General features: G+C 35.7%; 1 protein-coding gene across 2 annotated transcripts in view; it reads left to right on the top strand.

The window, feature by feature from the left end:
• The window catches only part of IntS1 (integrator complex subunit 1), a 59551-nt gene that overhangs the window by 15976 nt on the left and 16872 nt on the right, over positions 1–26703 (top strand). The window contains exons 10-24 of one of the 2 annotated variants that reach the window (XM_085948445.1): positions 1943–2041; positions 3275–3421; positions 3805–3977; positions 7339–7491; positions 8428–8560; positions 9016–9221; positions 11598–11790; positions 12404–12480; positions 12878–13064; positions 14479–14643; positions 19106–19250; positions 21456–21690; positions 23039–23205; positions 24182–24387; positions 25839–26265. In XM_085948445.1, the coding sequence (XP_085804571.1) occupies positions 1943–2041; positions 3275–3421; positions 3805–3977; positions 7339–7491; positions 8428–8560; positions 9016–9221; positions 11598–11790; positions 12404–12480; positions 12878–13064; positions 14479–14643; positions 19106–19250; positions 21456–21690; positions 23039–23205; positions 24182–24387; positions 25839–26265 (2713 nt within the window). Of the gene's footprint in view, positions 1–1942; positions 2042–3274; positions 3422–3804; positions 3978–7338; positions 7492–8427; positions 8561–9015; positions 9222–11597; positions 11791–12403; positions 12481–12877; positions 13065–14478; positions 14644–19090; positions 19251–21455; positions 21691–23038; positions 23206–24181; positions 24388–25838; positions 26266–26703 lie in introns of both variants that reach the window. The other variant, XM_085948444.1, reaches the window with a different exon arrangement.

Raw genomic sequence — 26703 nt, 5'->3', positions numbered from 1 at the left:
CCTTCGACGAGCATGTCCCCCCTTAAGAAAAGTTGAATAAACGTGAATATCTCATTATCTAAAATGTGACTTTGAAAAATAGTTTAATGTGCACTATTATCTCCCACAATGGCCATGCACGCGGCTTAAGCGTCGGCCTATAGCGTTATGGGCCCCATGTTCGAATCCTAGGTCTGGCAAGTACACATATTGTTTTTCAATTTGTGTTTGAGTCAGAGTTTGGACCTAATAGGTTGAGTAAGTGTGCATCTAATTCCGGGTCCAAACTGGTAACAAGTTAAATTGCTGGCAACCTCGTTAAATTTTACGATAATTATGATGATTATCGTAAAATTTCTTAAGCAATTATGGTAAGTATCGTAAAATTTAATGAGGTTGCCAGCAACTTATTGCCAGTGTGGAAATGGCTTAATATCCACTGTGGTTCACGTAGTGGCATGGACCTGGGGTTAACTAATTCAGGAAGTCAACACCCATGATAGAATTTTTTCCAGTTTTGGTTGCTTTATATTCCAAAACTCTTCTGTAAAAATCGTTTCCGATTTTATAAATGGAAATTTCTCGGTGTACATAGTCAACAAACCTACGAATAAAAAAAGACAAGAAGGAACATACTGATTCATCGCAGTAAAATCTGGCAATCAAATTCGCCATTTTGAAAAGCGACGATTTTGCTTAAACAAATATCACGTGGTCTGTACGTGTGCGGCAAACTTCGAATGTGTTTGTAATTTTGTGTATTTTATGTTTGTGTATCACGCATTGTCGGCCATATTTGCCGGCCTTTCTGATTGCCGTGATTTGTACACATCTTCCTTCCTGTCCTTTTTTATTCGTAGAAACAAACAGTATTTTTTATTAGTTATATGAAGTTGGCCTTGAATCTGTAATAAAATAATACACAATTAAAAGATTTTGAAATAGAAAAAAACACATTTCCAAGCTTTCAGCCGTGCTCACTCATGAATGTCATTCGTCATTTAGATAAGTATATACACATTTTGATGTTATCTTGCAAAGTGCGAATGTAATGTTTTCAAATAATTGATATGGATTAATTATACCATCGTATTATTTTCTCGAAATCATAAACATACTATAATAGTATTTGAGTATCAACCTATGTTCAATTTGAATTGGGTTATAATAATAATATACCCGTATATATATCAATAGTATGTTTGCTACAAAATCCACCCAAGTTATCAGTACGTACTTGCACAGGTTTGATTAAAAACTATGATGAAATTAACATTTTAAAAATATGAATTCATAATATTATTTTGACCGCCCTGTTTTCTGATCGGCGTACATCTTGCAGGTGTTTATAAAATAATAATAATGTTCAGCGGCAGACAACATCAATAATAATAATAATGTCTCTTGAAATAAAATCTCCGATGATTAGTGATTTTTGCGAAAAGATCGATTTAAATTAACGTACTTACGACGCCGAGGTCCTTTTTATACTAAATTATATTTGAATGTCGAGCTCTTCAGCCCCCCCTTAATACAAACCATCCACTCGGTGGAGGCCCATATGATCCTATTAGGATCGGACATGGTCGAAAGATAGAGAATTTATGTCTGATGTACGACTCTTTTCTAATAAATAAATTACATACAAATTACATCTACATAGCCTACCTCCACCCTTCGCCACTGCCGTGAACAGACTATATGAATCATCCACATAATTTATTAAGAATCAGAACTGGTTTTGTCTGCATAAGCGGTCTCTCACATATGTATAAACTTGGCACAATTGCAACACATTAATGTGATTTAGTTGACATTCACAAAACACATGCAACTTAATGTATTGGTGGTGCATTATTATTCGCTGGAAAAATGTGTAGCAGTAGGGAAAATGTGTCAGCAATCAAAAAAAAAAATATTACCATGCTTAAATCTATAATTTCTTTTGATGATGCATTTTCAGATAGCCTCTATTCAATCAGATGGAGTATGGTGGCTAAAGGATTCAGCTGTACCGCTTTATCGTCCTCCCCAGCAGGAATATGTCTTGGCTCTACACAAGGTATCTATTATGTACAACATTTTATTTCCAGGCATTTCGGCCATACATGAAAACACTCTTTGAAGGTTTGTTGGTAGATTCATTAGTGATGTAGGGGAGCAAGGGGGAATTGGAGCCTACTAAGGAAATTGTTGAAAAAAAGTAACAACATGCTCTAATCGTTTATTATTAACGGCTCACATGCTCGTCGTAGGTCAAAATTGACTTTTTATTGTATTTTCAAACCATGATCCTGGACACTCCTTAAACGTTGTAGATAATCTATTATATAATTTTGAAGCCTTATTATCCTTTATATTTATTTTAAACATTTGATGACTGCATAAAGTATTTTTATTACATAAAATAGTATTCTTTTAAACCTCTCGCTCTAATGTTTTAGAATATAGTCATATTTCGGTACATGAATGTGCAGTGGTGTTAAGATTTTTTACATTTATTAATTTTTAATCGCATTTAAAAAACCATTAGTATAATTTATGACGAGATAATTTTAGTAAAATATTAACGATAAAAAATTATATTGATAATCTCTGTGATCCCAAATTTGACAAGAATTAGGCATTTTATTATTCAAAAAATCGGCAAGATTAACACATTTGAAGATGATTCTAAAGATACTTATTATAAGCTATGTCTTTGAATATTCAAGTGTGATAAACATCTTATGAATAATGATTGCTTTATAATAATTATTGACCTAAGAATAAGGTAGTGTTTTTTTGAAATACGCCATTTCTTTTGTCATTCCCCAGTGGTTAAGCTACGACATACGGCCGTAGCCATAAATTGACAAACTATAATTGAAGTAGGGAGTAAAATGATATTGACACGCGTGTTTGAACATGTACCGTTTAAAAAAAAATAAAAAAAATTTCGGTTAGGTACATGTTCAAACACGCGCGTCAATATCATTTTACTCCCTGCTTCAATTATAGTTTGTCAATTTATGGCTACGGCCGTATGTTGTAGCTTAACCACTGGGGAATGACAAAAGAAATAGAGTATTTCAAAAAAACACTCCCTTATTCTTAGGTCAATAATTATTACCCGCCGGCTCCCATTACCCCACGCTCCCCTATGTCTAAGTGAATAAATTTAGCAAAATCTAATTTTCTCATAACCTTTTTATAGAGGTGTTATTTCAATGATTATGAAAAACTTTCGTAAACAATAAATTAGATTATCACATTAAAGAATTGAAATTCATATTTTTTTTATGTTCAATTCCAGATAATGTTTTTGGAAAGCGTGGAGACATACTGCAAGCTGGACAACTGGCCTCCGGAGTCGGAGAGAGCCCTTGCATTCCGGGTCAGCTGTGAAGTGCCATTGCACCAAACTACCCTCGTGGGAATTTTGTTTATTGGTTTATCAAAGGTTGGTGGTTGGTTTTTTACACAAACTTTACTATCTGCCATGTCTGAGCACCGCTTAGGGTAAGCATTTATTATGTCATGAATGTAATGAAGATTAAGCCAGTCACTATGGCCACATTACCTAGGATTATTCATTAGAAAATATGAGATATCGTGGGTTACGGGAGATTGGTTTATTATCCCAATAATTGAAATATACAATATTAAGAATAGTCTGATAAATTGATATGATGCGGAAAGTTATGTAGTGAAGTGTAAATAAAATTATTGAAGACAGAAACGAGGATGCATCCGCTGGAGCCGAGAACCACAAAGGAAGTATCGATCGCTGATGTCGGCATTGTTCTCATTTACATTTATGCTTATTGGTTTTTATTATTGCAGGACCTCCCCTTCACGGCTGGAGAAGCCTTAGAGCTGTGTGAACAACTGGTGAGAAGAGCGTGCGCCCTTACTACAGAGGAGAACCCTCTGCCGCTGGAACAAGCTAACATGCCCGATTATATCTTCCAACTTTGCCAGTATCACTATCCTGAGAATATAACTCTTCCACCAGGGTATTTGAATACTTATCACAGTTACTATGGTCTTATAATTTATTATATTTCTTGGTACTTGGTTTGTCACTGTGACTTCTTTCATCTCCTCCTTACACTTCGTTACAGAGGCCATACTCAAAAGATAGGTGAACGAATGCAAACACTTTTCAAAGAAATATGTGTATCTATAGTCTGACAACATAAACGTTAAATTTTGTGTACAAACAAAGCAAATTCACATTCAAATTTATTTATTTTTACATAACGGTGAAAATTACAAATTATAAATTTAAGATGTTCACAACATGACATTTAAAAACAAAGAAATAGTATTAAAACAGTGTAAAGAAGAAATAAATATATGCAGTGTCACAAAAAACAATATCAAAAGTAAAGTAAAAGGTACAAAAATTATAAATTGTAAAGCATGGAAGCACATCGAATGAGCTAAGAGTACCCTATTTTAAGAATTTATAAAACAACGCCCACCTCACATCCTTACGTAGGTGGATTATATCAACATCCGAAGCGATTTGATTGAACAGAGTTATTGCCCTCCCAATTGGCATCACCGATGGCAGGCTAGTTCTGCACCTTGGGAGAACAAACAACTGATGCTCCCGTTTTCTAAGATAGTTATCAGGGACACACAAGTCAATACCACCAATAATGTCAGAGTTCTCATTTACACCACATATCAGTGGAAAAAATTACACACCCAAGAAAAGAAAGCCAGTTGAATAAAGCTATGGGTAGTATCCATATAACCTCAAATAAATATATATAGATAGGTTTAACACAAATACATCCTCTTTACCTGACATCAATGTCTCAAAATTAGTTTTCTTTTTTGAAGACTAGTTTATTGCCCGAAACATGCTTATGTTATTTACATATCGTCGGTATACTGCCAAATGTTGGTAAGTCTCGAAATCATGTTATGGAGTAATCGCAATTTGAAAGTTTGACATGCCCTCTAAAATCAGTCATAATGCTAATTTATTTGTGCTTTATTTATTTAGATGAATTGAAGTAATAACAGTTATCCCTGCATGTTAAATAACTCAAAAATTAAATTAATCATACAAAATAATCGAATTTTGTAAGATGAGGTGGGACTTACAAACCTTTGGCAGAAATGAATCAGCTCTTTTGAGAGTTATCTTTGCATAGCATTGTGTTAGGATTGAAGAAAGGGAAGGTTTATAGGTTAAAGAAATAAATTTGAAAGCAATTTTATATTATCAATGATCAATTTCAATGTATTTATAAATATTTTAATGGACATACAGCAGTTCATATTACAAATACACATAATATAAGTAATACTTAACATACAAATTTCGAAATTTATTATAGTAAAATGTCATAGAAATTACATTATTTTCAACAGTATACATTGGAAAAGTCAGGAAAATAATAAAATTACATAAACTTTAATTATTTTAATAATTAATTACCCACATGACCTGATAAAGAGAAAAAACTTTAAATAAATCGTATTAATTAATCTGGGTACACCAAAATAGCATACAAACTTATGGGTATGATACAATTATAAAATGAATTAATTTATTAATGGACAATCAATAGTTGATTTTTAAAACATTCATAATACAAGACACTCTTAATATGAAAATATTGATATTAATTAGTAAAAAATACAAATAAATTTATAATACTTATAAAAGTTTACAGTTCCAAAATTGAGGACATAATAAAAATATACAAACTTATATTGAAATAACACATGAATAAAGAGATAAATTTACAAATAATTGGTTTTAACACGATTCTATTCACTATTTCCGTTCTTTTTTAACACAATTGAATGATTATTATAATAAACACTACACTACACCGTCTTCTTCGATTTCATTATCACTTAAGGAAGGTTCGGGTATAATGTTTCTACATGATGCACTTGTAGGTAGGTAGTCCTTTTTATCATGAATTTAGTTCTTATGGAATTATTCCAGCACGACACATTTTTTCTTTTCTTTTCTTTAGTTATCACAACATTTTAGTATAATATCCATTCTTTAATTCACTAAACACATTGATAACAGGCCGCCCTCTCATATGACTAATAAAAAAATTAGTATAATGTCCGGTATGGGCAATGATTTTGGTGATCCTTGATTTCTTCCGTAGGAGTTGATAACAGCATAGGATCCTGGAACAATTATTATTGCGTCAATAAATCTTATTCATCATTGTTATTATAAAAAACGAATTATAACCGAGCCACTGACATTTAAGCTAGGCAGACATTCTAAATTATTACTCTTGAAACGCAACACGTCACAAAGCCATAACTTGGCTATTATGATTCTATATTAGTTAAGAAATAGGTCAGAGGACTTGGCTGTTAATGTTATATAAGATAAGTTATATTATTATTAGAGGTAATACAACTTACAAACAAAACTAAAACGAAGTTATTTATTGATATTCAAATTGATGCACCGTGCAATGTGACACGTCACGAATCTATAAGCTATTATTTTTATTAGTAATTATTACACGTTTATAAACACGTGGACTTTTGTAATATTATAATATCATAATCAATATACTTATTATCAAAACATTGAGAAATATAACAATTATTAATCGCCAAACAACGAAAGTAAAGACAAATGAATCAACAAAATGTAGTTACCTGATCAGTATGACATCGGACATCAGTTTGTTTTACAGCCATCGGTTGTATTTTTATAAACTGATTATAAAATCCTCACAGCTCTAGATGACAAGCACTTTGGGAATGGTTTACTATCCATTTTATATTAACACTAAATAACCTTCCACAAATAATTACGATCACGCACCAACCTGCTCTGACAGTTGTAGGAGAAAGAATGATAATTCTGGCTAGAGTTACCGCAAAATGGCCGAAACCATAGGCAAATGCGCGCTGTAACTGAAGTTACAAATATTTGGCAGTACTAGTACATTGAATTTGACTCGACTGCGGCTTAAGAGAATACTGTAAATGTTATTACAAACTTATTTCAGAAGAAGTTTTAACTTTTAGCTCAAGTATTGAACTAAAATAAATCGGTTAGTGCCATTACAAAGATTTGACTACCGCGTTTCATTGACATTTGGCTCGATTTTTATCTAGATTAATACTGTAAGCATCTTTACAGTTTTTTTGATGTTGGATAATCGAAAAAACGGGAGTTACGTATTTTTATTAAAATAATGAATAGCTAAAAAACTATGTTCTATATATCGGATGACCTTGATTTTTTTTTCTAGCATACATATTTATATATAGACACATAATCCGTTGTTAACTCTAAATACCTAAACTATCGACTTACCAACTTTTGGCACTAACCCGACGATATTATGTTTTATTCATTCATAGATACGTGGCTCCAGATTTAGCCATCACATCGCTATATTGGCGCGCCTGGATGGTGCTAGTGATGATAGCCGCACACAATCCTCACACTTTCTCGAAGGACGCCTTCGACAAGTATCCGACGCTGAAGGCTCTCATTGAAATGTGCATCACAAAGTAAGTTTCCCGTCATTAATGCAAACACACGGGAAAGGGAGGCAAGGAGTATGAATAGACGATTGTATTTTGTACCTCGTTTATTTTGATTTTACACTTACCTAAGTAGATGTTGCTTTGTTAATATTTTATTTGACACCTCACTGCAGTAAGTGTGCGATAATTTAATGTTGCCCAAAGGAATGTCGTACGTATATAACTGACAAATAATGCACTTCATTATTTTGTTTCCATCTTGACTTGGAGACAGTGGTATCTAAATATCAGTGGCGAAGGGTGGAGGTAGGCTGTTAAGATCCGCCATAAATAGTGCACACTAAACTTTGTCAGTCATACATATTTGTTTTCATTTAAATAAGACTATAATTTACAGATGGTGTTGGTAAGTTTTTAAAATTCAATTAAATCCTGCGAAAACCTAGCCATAATAGATAATAGTCAAAAAATACTCATCTATCTATAAATCATGCAATTAAATCATACATAACTTTGATATTTTATAGACAGAATAACATTTTTTATCTATTATAGTTTGGTTAGGCAGGGCTTAATGAATTTAAAAAAATGAACCTACAATATGTGTAATATGTATTCTTAATCCAACGAAAACAAATAAGTATGAATGAAAATGTGTGCACAATTTTGTCGTATCGCCCAAAATATATCAAAACTATTATTGTTTGGTTTAGGCAGGGTTTAATTGATTTTTAAAAACTAACCAAAACCATCTATAAATTGTAATCTTAGTTCAATAAAAACAAATACGTATGACTAACAAAGTTTAATGTGCACTATTTATGACGGATCTTAACAGCATACCTCCACCCTTCACTACTGCTAAATATAGACTAGTAGTATTTCACTAGATAATATTGTGTACAGATCAAGATTATACATATAAAATTATAGAGGTAATGATTAATAATTTTTCTGCAGCAAATGGAGTTGCGATGAGTGGGTGGCAGAAGTGGAAGGAGAGCGTCAAGCCGTTCTTCAGTTTGAGGGCCACTTGGCGGCCGCCAGCAGCAAAGTGGCCATCACCGAACACACCAGTAGACTCCTGTGTCAGGTGATAACTAACACAAATAACCGAAATATAATTTAAAATAACAGATGGCGCTAAAAGTATTAGCCAGGTCTTACATAAAAACTCGTCTCAACTGCAATACGTTGAATTTGTCAATGTAACAAAACACGTGTAACTAAATGTACTGCCGCACACTGCATGATTGCAAACAAAAAACAGCTGGTGTCGCATGCAACAAATTTCACCCGACATGCAGCACAGGTATAATCTCAAAATGTTTCGTCATTCATTTTGGCTAGCCGAGTGACGTCATTGTCTCAGCATGGCTTCACCTTTTCAATGTAACTGGTCTTATTAGAGTGGAGACACAGCACGTATCACATTATTTGTGAACTGTTGCAATGTGTTTAATCAATGTAATCTCAAAACGATTTTAGGATAACACTAGGTTGGCACCATAATATCTTTTAATTTGTAGAGAATTTATTACTTTTCAGTTGATGCTGATGGATCCCACTGGTCCAGCCAGAAGACCTCCGCCGTCCGTGCTGGAGTGCCTGCAAGCCCTTAACAAAAGCCTCCGACTGGGCCACCTGCTCTGCCGCCAGCCCTCCCTCTTATTAGACATTATCAGCCGACAAGGGACACAGCGTGCCATGCCCTGGCTGCAAGACTTGCTGCACAACTCGGAACACTCACTAAGGTACCAATTATGTACAGGTAATCCCTCTTCATCCCGACCCCGGCGAGTGGGGATTTGTTATACGAGGGTGGGTCAATAATTCCTTAGAAAAAAGCATTAAAACAGTTTTTATTTTTGTATTTTTCAACATAATCTCCTTGGAGCTCAATACACTTGGTTAGACGTTTCTCAATTTTTTTTAAACCGTCAGAAAAATAAGTTTTCGGAAGGTCCTCAAAATAAGCATTTGTCCGATCGATGACTTTTTCATTTGAAAAAAAACGTTGTCCACTTAGCCATTTTTTTAAGTTTGGGAAAAGGAAAAAGTCACTGGGGGCTAAATCTGGCGAATACGGTGGGTGGTCGACCAATTCGAACTTCAATTCTTCAATTTTAGCCATTGATCGTAAACATGTGTGAACACGGGCATTGTCCTGATGAAAGAGGATTTTTTTCCTGTTTAAATGAGGCCGTTTTTCTTCAATTTTGTTTTTTAGCTGGTCCAATAAAGATGCATAATAATCCCCTGTTATTGTTTTTCCTTTTTCCAAATAGTCAACGAAAATAATTCCACGTGCATCCCAAAATACAGTAGTCATAACCTTACCAGCTGATTTTACGGTTTTCGCCTTCTTTGGACATGGTTCGCCTTTCGCAATCCACTGCTTTGACTGTTCTTTCGTCTCGGGAGTATAGTGGTGTATCCATGTTTCATCTACAGTCACAAAGCGACGAAAAAATTCATCCGGATTGCGTTGCATGAGCGACAACAGGTCTTTAGAGGCCACCACCCTATTGCGTTTATTGTCGACTGTGAGCAAACGCGGCACCCATCTTGCAGAAATTTTTTTCATGCCCAATTTGTCATGTAAAATAGAAATGACGCTACCTTTTGAGATCCCTGTAACCTCAATTATCTCACTCAACTTTAATCTTCGGTCACTTAACACCATATCGTGGATTTTATTGATTATTTCTGGTGTAGTCACCTCTACAGGACGTCCTGAGCGTGGTTCATCCTTTGTTGATGTACGACCACGTTTAAATTCATTTAACCAGTTATAAATAGTTGCAAGTGAAGGAGCAGATATGCCGTGAACTAAATCCAACTCATTTTTTATTTCCTTTGCTGTTAACCCTTTTATATTAAAATGTTTAATAACAGCTCTAAACTCAATTTTCTCCATTTTCCATTTTCCACAAGCAAATTTTTTTTTTAAATGTACGAGAAACACACAACAACCCGACCAATCTGATTGAAACTTCGCAGCATACTGAATCGGTAGTGCCGCTGCATGAAAACAAACCGCTTGCAGTACTAGTCGCGCCACCTGTCGGCTTTTCTAAGGACTTATTGACCCACCCTCGTATCTCGATCTTTTTTTAAAACTGGAAATTGTCCACCAAATTTTATTTTTAATGTGGATGAGACGGGACTCTATTGAAAATGAATGCCAACACGTATGTTTATTTCCATAGAGGAGAAGACTGCTTCTGGATTTAAAGCATCGAAGGATTGTCTAACCCTTCTTCTCTCAAATCATTGAAGAAACTGATGGAAGTGACAGAGATGCCATGCGGGTTTGATGGAAACAATTTAATATTATGAAAGCTACCAGAAACATCGACAAAGCGTGGAATGAAGTCACCCAGGGATTTCAGTGAAATTGTTGAAGTTCACTGCAATTATGAAAACGATATTCAAAATATCATCGAAGAGACTAGTCTTATAGCCATATCCGGAGGCATCGAAGTTGTTGATGTAGATGATATTCAGACTTTGTTAAAATTACACGGTGAACTCTTAACTAATGAAAAGCTGCAGGAAATGGACTGCCATAAGTCCCTAGAAAATTTAGTCTCCGAACCTGTTCCCGTGTGAAAGAGTTGAAACCATTGAAAAGGCTCTTTCTCTTCACAATCAATGCGTGGAGTTGTTAGAAGAGAACGGCGAAGATTACGAGTGACTGAGTGCTGTAAAACGTGTCTGTAATGCATTACGTACTTGACAATAAACGTAAAGAGGTAGCGAAATTTTGCTTATCGCGACCATGCCCAGAACGTATCCCCTGGGGGCTACCTGTATACTTATCAATTTTTCAGGGACATGATGTGTTGTTAATTTAACTGTTTGTTCATATTCATATGACCTCTCCACCCATATGCCAACTAAAATCTAGAAAGCCTTTCTGGGCGTCAGGAGAGGTGCTGGTTCAAAGAAACGAAAAGCCTGGGGAAACTTAGCACTGTAAATGGTAGGCATTTGGGGTAAGAAACTCCCATCTAGTGATAGTCCCAATGATAGAGCTCCCAGGAAGCCAATTCCTCGCAAATATTTATGTTTATAAAAAAAAAATCTGTTATTTACATTATTTACACAATTTGTTTTCTCATCAGCGTATTACCAGTGCAGTGCCTGTGCGAGTTCTTAGTTATTGGCGGCAGCACCGGTCTTGGTGGCAAGATTCAGGAGCTCATCCATCATCTCCGTCAGCTGGTCAACGAAGCTTCGAGCGTCAAGCTTGTCCTCTCCTTCTTCCTTCAGCGATTGACTAACACTCACCCTCCAGTGAGACATCAAGCTAACAGAGTAAGCATCATGACAACTGCAAACACTCGCATAATCGTTATTCATGTGTTGTGCCTGCGTCAGACTATTGTGATGAATATACCCTCAAGATGCCGAAACACATGACCGAATCACATCTAACATAGGGTGGTTGCAGTGTCCACTAACTTTGCTAACATCATTTATAGGTGGCGTCAGGAGTAATCCAAATTTTAGTTATGACTTTTTGGAAAAAATATGAATTCGGGTGATGATAGTAAGATATTGACATATATACCCTCTCGCTCTATCACAACAGTCCTAAATTGGGAACAGGTTATCCAAATCTTCAACTTTAATTATAGTTGATCGTTCCGAAGATGGGTATAGCCTGAAACAGCTGTCCAATGACTCAATTAAAGTACAATTAACAGAAAAAACTGTTTCAAAACCATTATAATGGAGGGCAATTAATATTATTTCGATACTTAATATACACAAGATTTAAGAATGTAGCATTCATTTTATTGAAAGAAGTATATATTAATAAAACTCATAAACATACGTATTTGAGACATCTGATAAGAGTGGAAATGAAATACATATCTTTCACGTATTGAGGAGTGCTCATAACCAATCTTTTATTATTTTATAGGGCTTAAAACTGGTTCTCAGTGCCATTTCCACAGAGGAACCGACCGACGCTGATTGGAACGTCAATGTGAACCCTGAGTATGTTAAAAAATATTTTTCTAATACAGTTAGTTCGTTAGTTAAACACGGTTAGTTCGAAATTCCTCAGAGTCCTGGCATATAAAAATATTCAATAAATCGTAATAAGGTACACTATTTCATGAGCCAGTCATTGAAAATTGTGACAGACTTTTTTTAAAACATCATAAGCTTATTTTATGAAGGTTATAAAAATAATCCTGACATTTTATGACCTATTAACACACACAGCGGTATGTCATCAGAGGCACAACTGCATTCCGCTCAAAAGAAAAACAATAACTCACATGTTTCAGGGCTGTAGGTATTTAATTGTTGATTGTTTATCGGTTTTCACATAGTTTTACTAGAGAACCAATGCCAAACAATAATGTATTCAATATTTTATTATTCTCAGGGAATGGTTATCGATTATCCCCTTGAACCGCCATTGGCTGACGGTCCGCGACGAAGTGGTGTCGTCCCTGCGTGGCGCTTGTCTAGTGGAGACGGAACCCAGTCATCTCAACTGCTACATTCTTTTCCTTGCCCAGCATGTCCAACTCAATTCGCCCACCGCCCAGCAGTTACAAGAGATTGTCTGTGTAAGTGCCACTGCTATTGCGTCTTGAGAAATACAATATGTACACATTTTTCAAATAAAATTCTTTAGCTATTTTATAATTTAAATTGATATTTTATTATAATTATTGTAACATTTATTGAATGTAAATGAATGAAACTAATAATATACATGACGCTGTTGTGCTGCAATTTCTCTTAAATTATGTATCAGTTGCGTGACTTCAATGGAAATAATTTTTAATTTGACTGTCAATGGTATGGAAACTGCTCAATATAAGTTAATATAAACTTTAAATAATTTATTGCTTAGTTTATCACCAGACTTACTGTTATTTTCATATTTCATATTTTTTTTTATTATCAATGAATCCCATTAGAATGGCGTCTGTTGACAAAATTATATGGAAATCTAGTGTTGACAGAATGCTCTACTCAAATGAGCCTAAAGCGCCATAGGTATATATTATGATGCACGTCGCGTACTATCATGTGACTTCACAGTAAGCTGCCGCTACGGGAAAACGTGTGTAATGTCATTTTTCTTAATGTTTAAAATGTTGTCAGACTGATGCTCCCACTCCATGGCACATTTTAAACCTTTAAACGGACATTGTTGGTTAGCAAAATCTGGCGAAATAACCAGAACAACAATGAGGTCACCTCACGCGTACCACACTGCATCGACACCCACATGACTCAATGAACGTTTTTTATCATTTTCTACATGCCTACATATTTTCGACCCATGTCATAATCGCGTGTTTTTGTTTTTAGCGTTTTGAACTATGTGTTTTCTATAAGAATGTTGTCTATTATCTATGATTTGCAGGTTGGGTTCTGTTCAAAATATTATCTATGGATGCAATTTCGCAAGTAATTTTAACGTACGCACATGTAGAAACTGTTAAAATTAATTGAAATTAACATAAATAATGAATACTAATACATTAAAATTGGCACTCTCCATTGTTGAATTTACAGAGGTCATGATCATTCAAAATATTCTGCAAAATGACGAAACCATAGACTAAATTTGTCGCCGTGACGGCGTGAGAGTATGCGACATGCATCATAATGTAATTGAAGCATAACACTCTTTCCTTGGTCATGCCCCATATTTCTGACCCATACATTACAACAATTATTATCATAAAAATACATTTCAAGTGCCTTTTCAATGCCTTGGGACTTAGCACTTTTGTTAGACCAAAGTGACATTTGTTGGCTAACACAATTCTTCTCTTAATCTTGATTATAAACTGTTCTCACTATTAGTGGGTGATCCCAGGTATACGAAATTGTTGACAGCTTAATGGTAAAATTAATCACTAAACGTTATACTCCTGAATAATAGCCGATTAGTATCACTCTATGCATCTCAGCCTAAGAATTACCAAAAAAAATCTGGAACATTAAATTATGTGCTTTTCACAGCATATGGGCACACTGGTTGTTGAGCGCATGGTGATTATGTCCGCTCTTGTTCCCGTGGCGGCTCTCAACTCCGAAGCCAATGACAATTCGATGGACGATATCGAAACCAGCCCGCACCATATCCTGCACGCTCTCAACATCATCTTCTATAACCACTTGCAAAAGGTAAACAATGAATAACCATCTATGTTAATTTTCTAATAGAAATTACTATACTATTGCTACCTTTATTTGCTATCTATACTATATGTATCGTCATATTGGAATTATATGGCACCATATTCACCAAACCCAGATATGTGATATGGCTTTTTTAAGTTTAAAAAGCAAAATTTTATAGGGTACAGTTTCTTTTTAGACATATTCTTCTGGCATTGTGGCCACGATGAAATCACTTTGGAATGGTGTTGGTGTCTTTTGAAATTAACAATACCAACACCAAAATAAGTCGCCTGCACTGACACAAGAATCTTGACACCACTCTACCTTATCTTTCGTAATAATATGGTTTGCTTGAAATTTCATTTTCATATTTATATCTGTAATAGTGAAAGCCTTGAAAAGATTTTTTTTTAAATCAGTTGAAAATATCTAAATGGTTAATATAATGCACTATAATTTCAATATGATGGGATGTGTAAGGCCCCGCGCCGATGCAACCACAAGACGATGTGTTACCCCTGTATGTCCCAAGCAGACGTCCTGCTTCAGCTGTCTCCTCCTGCATGAAACTTTTTTCCATTTATTTGAAAATTTTTCAATTTTTCAAAATAAAACCTGTAAGTGATTCCCAACTGGGTTCCGCAAGAATTTGCAGACTTGACAGCATGAAACTAGAAATAAAGATTTTAACTTGGTCCGAGTTAGTGGTTAGGAAGTCAAGTGAAAGTATTCCGTTGTCAGTCGCATACTATGCACTGTATATTTTGTGCAAAATAAAAATATTTACTGTCCCACTATGGGTAGGAGACGGACAGATTCTTCTAGCAGTGAACAGTGCTAGTGTCATTTGAGAGTAACGATACCAATACCTAAATTAGTCGCCTGCACAGCCGCAAGAATCTGACACCATCCTACAATTTATTCTGTAAAGCTACCCAAATTATCTGTATATAACAGAATTTGGGATACATTATCTGTATGTGAGATTTAAATTATGGTAAATCCATATTGTCAATGTTACAAGAGTGTGAATTAGTATTTTTTTACATTTTAAACATCTGGTATTTGTTAGTGAGACGATTTAAAATATTTATATACATATATTTTCTAAAATAAATTTTAACATACAGTTGAACTTGGTTATTACGAGGAAGATGGGACCGACTGAATTTGCTCGTTATAAGCATTACTCGTTATATCGTTATATAACATTTTTCGCGCCACATTCTATTTAAGCATAGAACATAAAAAATCTGAAAAGCATCGTAAAAATCCCCGAAACAAGCATGGCATTCATAAACTACAAAAGAAGTTGTTTATTGTAATGGAGTGCTGAGGTACCTACTGACTTCACAAAGCTTGGATTTTTAACATGCAATTTCAACCATTTGTGTGGATACTTTTTCAATGTTGTTGGCGAAAACACCAATTAGGTATGTCATAAACGTAATCCGATCCCGGCGGCATTTATTGCTTAAGGTCGAAAATGTTGTTTTTAAACGATCAACACATTAACAGTTTTGCTTAGTATACCCGAGAAGTAGCTCGTTATAAATTATAAAAGTGAATAAATGTATGGAGAAAATCATAAACTAAAATGTCAACGAATGTTTCCTCGTTACATACGAGATCTCGCTATTTCCGTGATCATAATAACCAAATTCGACTGTAGTAATAACTCAAATTCAGTGCCTCACAAACATTCATTCATTAAGATTTTACACATTCTCTATGGCGCCTACCGAGAGTGAATCATCCAACGGATTGGAAACATCTAGTCGGGGGGCACTAGAAGACAGATGGTATTCCAAAGATTACCATCTAATGCTATACTGAACCGCGAACACCTGTTTATATTTTATTTTAATATGTATTCTCATCCAAATAAAAACATGCCAAATTCGGGAAAATGTCTTCAGATGATGAGGTAAGATGTTTTATTATGTTAAGAAATAGAAGTCGTTGAACAAAAACGGATAAGATGTGGAATCCGTTAAGTTCTAAAATTAAATATAATAATTATGACGATACGATTACGGTGATGAGTAAAAATGCAACAAAGGCTATCTTGAAATGATTGGCTAAGAGATGTATTGTCAGATGGCTTAACGTAATTGAAGTATTTGGCAAGTTCGCAGATTCAGCAGAACAGATAGCTGTAAGTTCTCTTGGCTTGTCTGAATGATAATGAGATTATCCCTTGAAATCCATATAGCCACATCTTAAAGGGTTTCAATTTTCCAATGGTCCGTTGTCCATGCTTCGACTCCGTAGACCAATACGGGTATTTATAATGTAGCACCTGCCTGTGTCTTGATTGTAGAAAAGAAGTTTTTTTCAATCTTGCATCTTGCCATCTCAATTTTGATCTTGATCTCATGGTCTGGGTTCTAGTCTTCTTGTTTACGGCAACCAAGATATGTCATATCGTCGCTAATTTTTTACAAAGACGTTTCTCAATTTTGGTCAGTTTTGAGTTGTTTGATGTAAAGAATTCAGAATTTGAATATGCACATATTCCTCCAACACGTATCTCAAAACATACTTTATAACATAATAGATTTAAGGAATGCAAAAAAATCGTATCACAATAAAGACTTATAAATATTATAAACTCGTATCTTGAGTTACGTGTTATGTGTTGAGTTACATAGAATACCGAACTTCGACATGATTATACTGCAGTTCTTTCTCGTAAGTCAACATTCAAATATGTGTAACTATACTAAATGGATATTTCATAGAAGAAAATTTATTTCTGAATTTAAAACCGAGAATAAAGTTGTTATTTGCCTCTCCTGAAAAGTTGTATTTTTTGAGATACAAGTTTGTAGAAATTTACTGACGATATAGTGCATCCTCTTTATCGGTTTGCTCTCAATATACAGCCAGGCATTATCGACCTTTTGTTTACAATAAAGACAATTTTTTCCCATTCATACTGTGCCCGTACACTTATGTTACTCATTCCGGTCAGTAAACATTGGTCTTCGGCATTATCCGCCAGTAGCCACTCTAATGTATGATCTTTACATCATTATGGGTGTCGCCAATCTCACATAGTTATAGTCTTCTGTTATAGACTATAGTCAGAACCATTGATATACTACTGGATGAATCATATGCTTCCTAAAATGACGCCCGATTTTCAGCGAGTCGGCCTTTGTTAAAACTTACTGAGTAAGCCCGGTCTAGCTTGCATCTTACTCTAACTAATAGTCAGCGCATGACGACTTGCTCTGTCTGTTTTGCGTTGCAGCACCCTTAGGTTCACTATTCCAAGAACGCAAATTTAGTTTTACAGCCAGAGCAATACGGGTGAAATTCGGGAATCCATGTTAACGGTCTTAACGCATTATACCTACAAGGAAATATTATTAGACGATATTCGTTAGATCTTTTGTGGTACATTTTTAAAATGACACTTGTATGGGAACTGCTCATCTAGTAGTAATAGTAACGAATAGTAAGAATATTAATTCTTTTGACCATGTCTGACGAGAAATGGATGTCAGCCACTTGCTCAACCTATTAGGCCCATACTCGGACTCATACACAAATTGAAAAACAATATGTGTACTTGCCAGACCCAGGATTCGAACCTGTGACCCCTGCGAACCTGTGGCGCTTAAGCCACGCGGCCATCGTGGGTGTATTTGTTTTTAATATCTATTGCATAATATTGCAGTAGTGAAGGGTGGAGGTAGGCTGTTAAGATTTGCCATAAATAGTACACGCTTTGTTAGTCACACGTATTTGTTTTTATTGAAGACTACAATTTACAGATGGCGTTAAAAATCAAAGAAAACCTTCCTAACCCAATCCATAATAGTTTTGGTATATTTTGGCAACATGACAAAATTGTGCACGCATTTTCATTCATGCTTATTTGTTTTCGTTGGATTAAGAATACATATTACACATATTGTTGGTAAATATTTTTAAATTCATTAAGCCCTGCCTAAACCAAAGTATAATGGATAAAAAATATTATTCTATCTATAAAATATCCAAAGCTATGTATGATTTAATAGCATAATTTTAGATGTTTTATAGATAGACGAGTATTTTTTGACTATTATTTTTATTATTGCTGGTTTTTGCAGGGTTTAATTGATTTTTTAAATCTAACCAACACCATCTGTAAATTGTAATTTTATTTCAATGAAAACAAATACGTATGACTGACAAAGTTTAGTGAGCACTATTTATGGCTGATCTTAACAGCCTAACTCCACCCTTCGCCATTGTAATATTTTGTAACTTTAACGATACTAAATAATCTCAGTAGTTTGCGAAAAGCCACTAGATCTATGAATGTGTAATGCCGTTAAAATTAATAATAGTACGAGAAATAATGTAAGCCACTTAAAATTCAAGTTTAATTAAAACACGATAGCTTACTCGCCAGGTGAATTAATATTTCATAACACTGTTGTTTTATTTTAAGAAAATGCTGTTTAAGGTTCGAGAGCCCCCGAAAGAAGCGTACGACTGGTGCTCCAGCCAAGACCAGATCTTCCTGCAGTGGCCGTCCGGAGAGGAGTGCACTCTTTACATTCTCGTCGTTCACGCAATGATTATGCTTCTGACGTATGGACCCAGTAAATGTGAGTCATAATCTGAACTAACAGCCCTTCGTTTGTATTGACTCACCTCGTTGACTAGTTAGGTAGCTGGTGGGCGTGGTTGTACCAAAATAGTAACGACACAAAATGGCATTAGATGCTCTGTGAAAATGTAAAACATTAGCACATCACTTTTATGTTCAAATAGTGGGAGACGAATAATAAAAACCAAACAATATCTAACATTACCATAACAGTGCATACGATTATCATTAATCATAAGTTCCAACGTATTGAACTGACACTTGAAATGCACCCTGTAAGAAGTAATGACCAGTTAACATATATGGGTCAGAAAGCTGGTGCCTGACCGAAAACATGGAAAGAGTGTAGGGATCATTTCACGAGAGTGTGCTGCGTGATATCTTCAGTTTCATTAATGACTCGCAGTCAGGTTGGAGAATATGCTTTGTCCCGCAGGCATTTTGTTTTAGATGGCCTGGCCATTTACAGTAATTACTCTTCTTGGTTGCACACTGATGGCTGAGGATCGTGACAACATTTGAATTTCGTCATCGTTTGAGCGACCAAGAATTTCCATCCTTCTCGATTTTCCGCTTCTCTCAGGGCAGAATGGATGGTGCCCCCCCAGTCAGTTCTTTCATGTGGTCTCTCCAGCGCGCAGACAGACGCTCTTCCTCTGCTTTGCCTTCCCTGGAGGTCACCCAAAACCACCAGTCTCTTCAGGTTGTCCGGTCCGCGCCTGACAATATGTCCAAAAAACTGCAGAATTCGTCTCAGAGATACTGTCGAGAGCCGTTCCTTTATCTGCAGTCTCTGGATGATTGACTGGTTCGTCCTGTGCTCCGTCCAAGAAATACGAAGCATTCGGCGCCAACACCACATCTCAAAGGCATCAATTGCCTTCCATTCCCTTGTCTTCAGGGTCCACGACTCGACCCCGTATTAAAATATCGAGGACACCAATGTTTGCACAAGCATCATTTTTGTGGCAATCGATATTCCCCGATCCTTCCATATAGTGCTAAGACGTGTCATCGCATTTTTTGCAATCTGTGTGATCCACTGATGGTCGATCCCAGATATACAAACTCGTCGACTGTTTCTAGGTTTTGGAGTGTACTTGCTGTTGGTAGAAGGTTAGCCTGATGGACAACCATTAACTTGGTCTTATTCCTAATAATAAGGAGGCCATATTTGCGACTCTCTTCCTCTAACAGTAATTACACAGGATAGACAAGTCACGCATGACAAAGAAACTGACATTCGGGAAGGGAAGGGAAGGCAAACAAAGACCTCATATAATATGGAGGAATAATCCCGAGTTAGATTTAAAGACCTTCGGTGTACAAAACTGGAGGGAAGCATCTTTGGACAGACCTGAATGATAGAGGAGGCTAAAACACACATGTCCTTAGTGCCAGGAAGAATCAGCAAGAGATTAACAAACCAAGTTCTGGGTTCGGATGAGTACAAGGGGAATCGTGAGAGTGAAGGGTGGAATGTTTTTGTGAATGTGGGGTTATATCAGGATGAACATTGGTGACATGACAGAACTGATTTATTGGGATAAACACAGGGAGAGAATCAAAATATTTAGAATGTGTCGTAATCTTTTGATTGGTAGGCAAATGAAAATAATATTCTACGTCTGTTTGGGGAATGAAATTTTAAACAAATGTTACGCATCATCCAAATAATCCGCAAAGATTTTTGCCACATTCCCGCATCCAACCGTGTGTGGGTGCTCATTATATAAAATATACCCCACGATGACCGAGCGGCTTAAGCGTCAACCTATAATGTTGTGGGTCCCAGGTCCGAATCCTGGGTCTGGCAAGTACACATTGTTTTTCAATTTGTATTTGAGTCAGAGTTTGGACCTAATAGGTTACTCGTAAAAACAAAAATCTCTTAATACAAACCTCCACTCTGTGGAGGCTCATATGTGCTTATTAGGATTAGATAAATAATTTTCATACACAAGATTTAAGAATGCAACATCCGATTATTGAAAATACAACTACATACCTCACAAAACGTAAACGTATCTTTTATCATTTTCATCATATTCCAGTTGATCAGCTTTACTGATCAAGCTACAAATAGAAATGACATTACTACACATGTGGAAATTTGGATTCGATGTGTTATTTAAATGTCTACTAATTTTGACGACCATCTTTTTGTAATTTTAAATCAATGTTTTCAAAATTTGTATTTCAGTCGATAAAGATCAAGAAATATTCAATTGGTTTTTGTCAATCTGGTTTGGTGCGAACGCCCCCAAGGCATACCTTGTGGACACTTCGGAGGAGGCGCTGCTCATCCCTGACTGGCTCAAGCTCAAGATGATGCGCTCCAACCAACCGGTGCTCATCCAGGCCGGCCTCAAAGATCTCGAAGCTTCTCAGTTAGTTTTGTTTATACAAAGTTTTGGAATACCTATCAACTCTATGAGGTTAGTATTCGCTGTTCTAACGTTCGTATTCGTGTCGTTTGTCGAGTTTTACGATGCAGGTGTTGATGACTTGTTATTGTCCTGAATCTGCAGCCTTATTCCATGTACCCACCGCGAGTCGTAGGCATTGCGAGTTGTTATCACTTTGGTTATTCAACCCAACTCAAATACATGCTGCGGTCATATATCGCGGTAAGATCCACCAAACGCACAACAGGGACAATTGACTGTCCCAATAGGATGCTGGATTGATAAGATTTAGCAAAATTATGTGGCAGTGAAAAATATGGAATGGTGAGTAGAGGGAGCTCGAGAATGCTTTCGTCCGACAGTGACAGATTGACAGGTTAATGATAATAATAATGAGTCAGAATAAAACATATATATATATATATATATATATACGATATATGTCACGCTTGTCTTGTCTAAGAATCTGAAAAAAGTGACAGTTTGGTACGTAAGTATTCTTCAGTATGCCGCAAAAGTTTTGTGATGCCGTGACACAAAAAAGATTGGGAAGCACTGCCCTAGATGACATCACAACCATGATATTATGGTACATCTATAATAACCAACTCCAAAATATTTTCATTAAATAATACTATATTATAAATTCACAAAATATTTAAGTTTTACAACATTATCATGATTGTAATTGAGTTGTTTAAAAGCAAAAACGCCTCTGTCCTTGTCATTTTTTCATGAAAAATCAAATTTGCATGCCATTACATAATTATTATACACAGTGGTGACTGCATGTAAACCCATTTTTAAATTATTTTTTTACTATTTTTTCCTTATTTTGTATTTAATCTGTTGGGTTTTATATGTAGACAAGAATATAAGATTACTTTGTACATGTGTGTCATCTTCGTATCTTTATGGACAGTGGCGTTTTTGCTTTTAAACAACTCAATTAATACAGTACAATGTTTTAATAATCATTTTATCAGAGGTAAAACGTATTAAGTGCATTGTTGTCGCTAGGCGCGTGGCCATTAGGTGGCCATTAAATACTATTAGCATTATAATTAAGTGTGGTAATTAACTAGTAATTAACTGGTCAGCAGTGAATGTGTTTTGTGATTAATTAGTAGTCATCATACTGATGTAAAAATATATTGTAGAATTATATTAGTGTTATGACTGGTCCTGGACTGAAAGATATTGGTAGAAGCAGCCAAGGCTTTACGACTTGATCCGTAGCACCATCTAGAATTTTTTCTAGTATGTTTGTTTCTGAGATTTTTCAAAAAAAAAACTTTTTTCTAGGATAAAGAATCACTCTTCAGAATTGAATAAAAAAATATTACGTGATTTATTGACATTTTGAATTTTTGGCTAGCGCATTGCTGAGTGCATTGGACGAGTGCTCTGCGGAGACGACGGCGAATCTGGTGGTGGAGCGTCCCTACATGGCGCAACTGGTGGCCGTGCAGTGGAGACGCGGAGCGAGAGGTGGTCGCCGCTTCTACGCTGCTCTCGGGCTGCAGGAACCTGTTTATCCTGAAGGTTAGTCAGTTGATAAATTTGAAAAATATCAGATACGTAATAAATCGTGCATCAGCTTTTAAAACATCTTGCCACTGATTATTGTTTAGTGTATTATCCGGCTTGCTTTATTATAGCGTGTTACGCATGTAGCTATTTTGTGTCGAGTGACATGTTCATTTTGTTCTGTAATGTATCCATAACTACCCTTTATATGATATCTCCCTAATGACTATAAATTGTCCTTTGTTTAATTCATCGACACCCTAAGTTACTAATTATGATTTCGACTATTGGAATATATCTTTTCAATATTATATTATTGATTAACAACAATTTATCCACCCTATCTAGCTGTGTTACTACACACATATAAACCCTTGTACATGAACTAAGCGTCACTAATATTACTTACTTACTATTTCATATTTATACTATTGTAAAAGATTCTAATATCATTTAACTCAAAACATTCAACTTGTTCAAACTTAACTCAGCTCTACTCTCCGAGTTGTTTCACTGCGGATCGAACTCTCCTGAATTCTTTCCCTTTTAGAATTTTAAATAGAGCTATAATTGGCTATCGGCTTTCCTTCCTGCGGGGTTACTTTTTTCAAAAAGATTTTTTCTATTGGTTATAATATAATATATTTTCTCAGAAGTTTTTTCAAAATTATGTTTACATATATATTAAAATTCTGATTGATTTAAGTTTTGTACTATTCCATTTAAGTCATTTTATGCAATGTAGGTTTCGCCTTTCGGCATCTTCTGGCACTTGTGCACTCATCAATGGTAAATGCACACTGACACGGCATACAGCTAATTCTCGTCAAGTGACAGTTTGACACAACTAGTACAAGATGAATAGAGCCATTACATTTAGCTTGTCAAAATTCGATAGAATAAAGCACAATTAAAAAAAGAAATCAACCATCTGCTTGCCTTCAATTGAGACATGTTTTCATACTTCAGCTTTCGAAAAATTTCTTCACAGAGCCAGTATTAGTGGATGACCCTCTGCCCCAATTGCCATTGTACGGATCGAACACCGACAACGATTGGAAGCTGCTGACTCAAGGGACACAGACTGACACCAAAGAGATACTGCTGGAGGAAGTGGGGCCACTCTTCGCTACTACCTTTATGGGAGCGACCACCTACGAGGGAAACATCAACAAGGCATTTGTTTCATTGCAAAAGGTTTTTATCGGAATCTGGATATTAATAAATTATTGCGACATGCATTTCAACTCTAGATGTTAATGCTGCAAATTTCTTTATAATTAATTTCTTAGTTCGAAGCAGCTCGAGAGTGGATCGATTATTTCAGTTGCGGCCTTATTTTGGAGAGATTTTTGAGATTTATTTACTTGCCACTGTATGGATACTAGTGTGGTTTTGTCTAATTGACTTCCTGTGACATAACATTACATTTTTTTTGAACCATGTCCGATCCTAAGAATATAATATGGGCTTAGGGACACGGGACCCATGACGTTATAGGCCGATATATTATCCGCTTGGCTATTGTGGGCGACATTACATACTATCTTGGAAATCAGGAGAGCCAGTTGTTTTTAAACTGGGAGGGCAATAACTGTGTTTAACTAAATCGCTTCAGCAGGCCTATTCTAACATATCACTTAACATCGAAAAAGAGCTAATTGTGATAAATATATCACATTTATCACTTTACGTATTCAAACAGGTAATTATGTAGATAAGTTAACCGTCTGAACTGTCAAAAATGCTATCTTTTAACAGCCCCTCTCTTGGCTGTGTTAACTTGTAGAGTGAGACAGAGTATATCAATTTTACATATTGAGAATTGAGATGCAATATCCGTCGTCTTAATTTATGATTCCCGGCGAGCTGTCGAATATCGAGTGACTAGTAGCGGCTAGTAATAACATAATATATTTGTTTTGCTGCAATCGCAATGGCATGGCTAATAAAATTGTAGGTTATGTTGACATGTCAATACAAAATTCTTGGGTTCGGACGTATCCGCCGGCACGCACATACACGAATTTTACCGACATGTCTACCAACCAAAATTTTTGCCGTATTACGAATTTATCAACTATTGGTGATGGCCGCCGATAATTGCTTTGTGAATGGAATGCCTTCCGTGTTAATTTGGACCAATGAAAATAACGGAAACATGCTAAAGTGATAACTGTTAAGAATAGCTACGCAGGGAGTGATACATATGTGAGGGAAGTTTAGGTTGACATTGTTTTATAAATTCTTAATGGTCACCAATTGTGAAAAATCTCACAACCGGTCTTATAAATCATTATTGTTTAAATAGTACTTAAAATAAAATTCCAATTTTGAAAGGTATACAACTACTATATAAAATTGCACCACAGGTTATTTTTTTACATTTCAAATTCCAAATTTTACGGAAAATATTTTAAAGCAAATAATATAACATTTTTATATGTCAAATGGCCTCGTTTGTTCATCTGTCATATTTTAGTCAACGAGAATTGGAACACTGATAAAAACATATAGCCTCCATGAGCCCATGTTACCATTCCCTGGTTTATTTGACAACATACTTTAAAAACACGAATATAGTTTTAATGCACGAAAAGAGATTTATGTTATATTTTTAAATCATATTGCATTTAATTAACTTTCAGATAATCTCCACCGAAGTAAAAATCACATCCAATCCGAAATTTGCATTCACCGACTGCCCCTACATTCAGTGCATTGTGATTTATCTTGGCCTCATTCTGGAGAGTCCAAAATGCTACCAGTTTGCGAGCGGATTCCTCAAGTACGTGAGGTACTCCTGTCCCCTGGTGAGAGTTCTCCTGCACTGCCGGCAGACGCCCTTCCACGAGCCGCTGTCCAAGATTAGTGAGACTCTCCTGGGCCACTACCAGGCGGCCAGCGGTCCATTGGTTTCCCTGCTCAAGTCATTCGCTGAGAGCAAGTCTAAGACTATCCTCACCGGAGACCGCAGTATTGCCAATAGTGATATTGAGAAGACAGTTGCTGTTACATTTGATGAATTTAAACGTAGACCCGGTGTGACGAATATCAAAGACTTCTTGGTTAATAGTAAGTGTTTTATTTTTATAATGGTTTTTCATCTAGAAATAGTTAAAATTAATCGAGCAATATTCAAACAAAGATCCTTTATTTAGAGTTAATGCAGTGTTTTCCAAAATGGCATTATCGCGATTAATAATCTTGGGGGCGGTAGTAGGGGCCGAGTAGTGGCCAATGGCCGAGCGGCAAACGCGACGGCTTATAATGTTGTGGGTCCCAGGTTCGAATCCTGGATCTGGCAAATGTGTGTTTGGAGTCATAGTATGGACCTAATCGGTTGACAAGTGGCTAATATCTATTTCTCGTATAAACAAAATGTTAATACAAACCTCAAAACAAACCCCATATGATCTTCTTGGTATCGGACATGGTAAAAAAAAAATATGACTGGTAGGTAAAGATGTACTTGAAGATGTTTAGCATAAAGATTTTGAATTTCTGCCAAGA

This window comes from Rhyacophila brunnea, unplaced genomic scaffold (genome assembly GCF_057557595.1).
Source record: "Rhyacophila brunnea isolate RB1 unplaced genomic scaffold, BYU_Rbru_1.0 scaffold_20, whole genome shotgun sequence".
NCBI lineage: Eukaryota > Metazoa > Arthropoda > Insecta > Trichoptera > Rhyacophilidae > Rhyacophila > Rhyacophila brunnea.
Note: the sequence above shows the minus strand (reverse complement) of the source record. Positions and strands in the feature narration are given on the sequence as shown.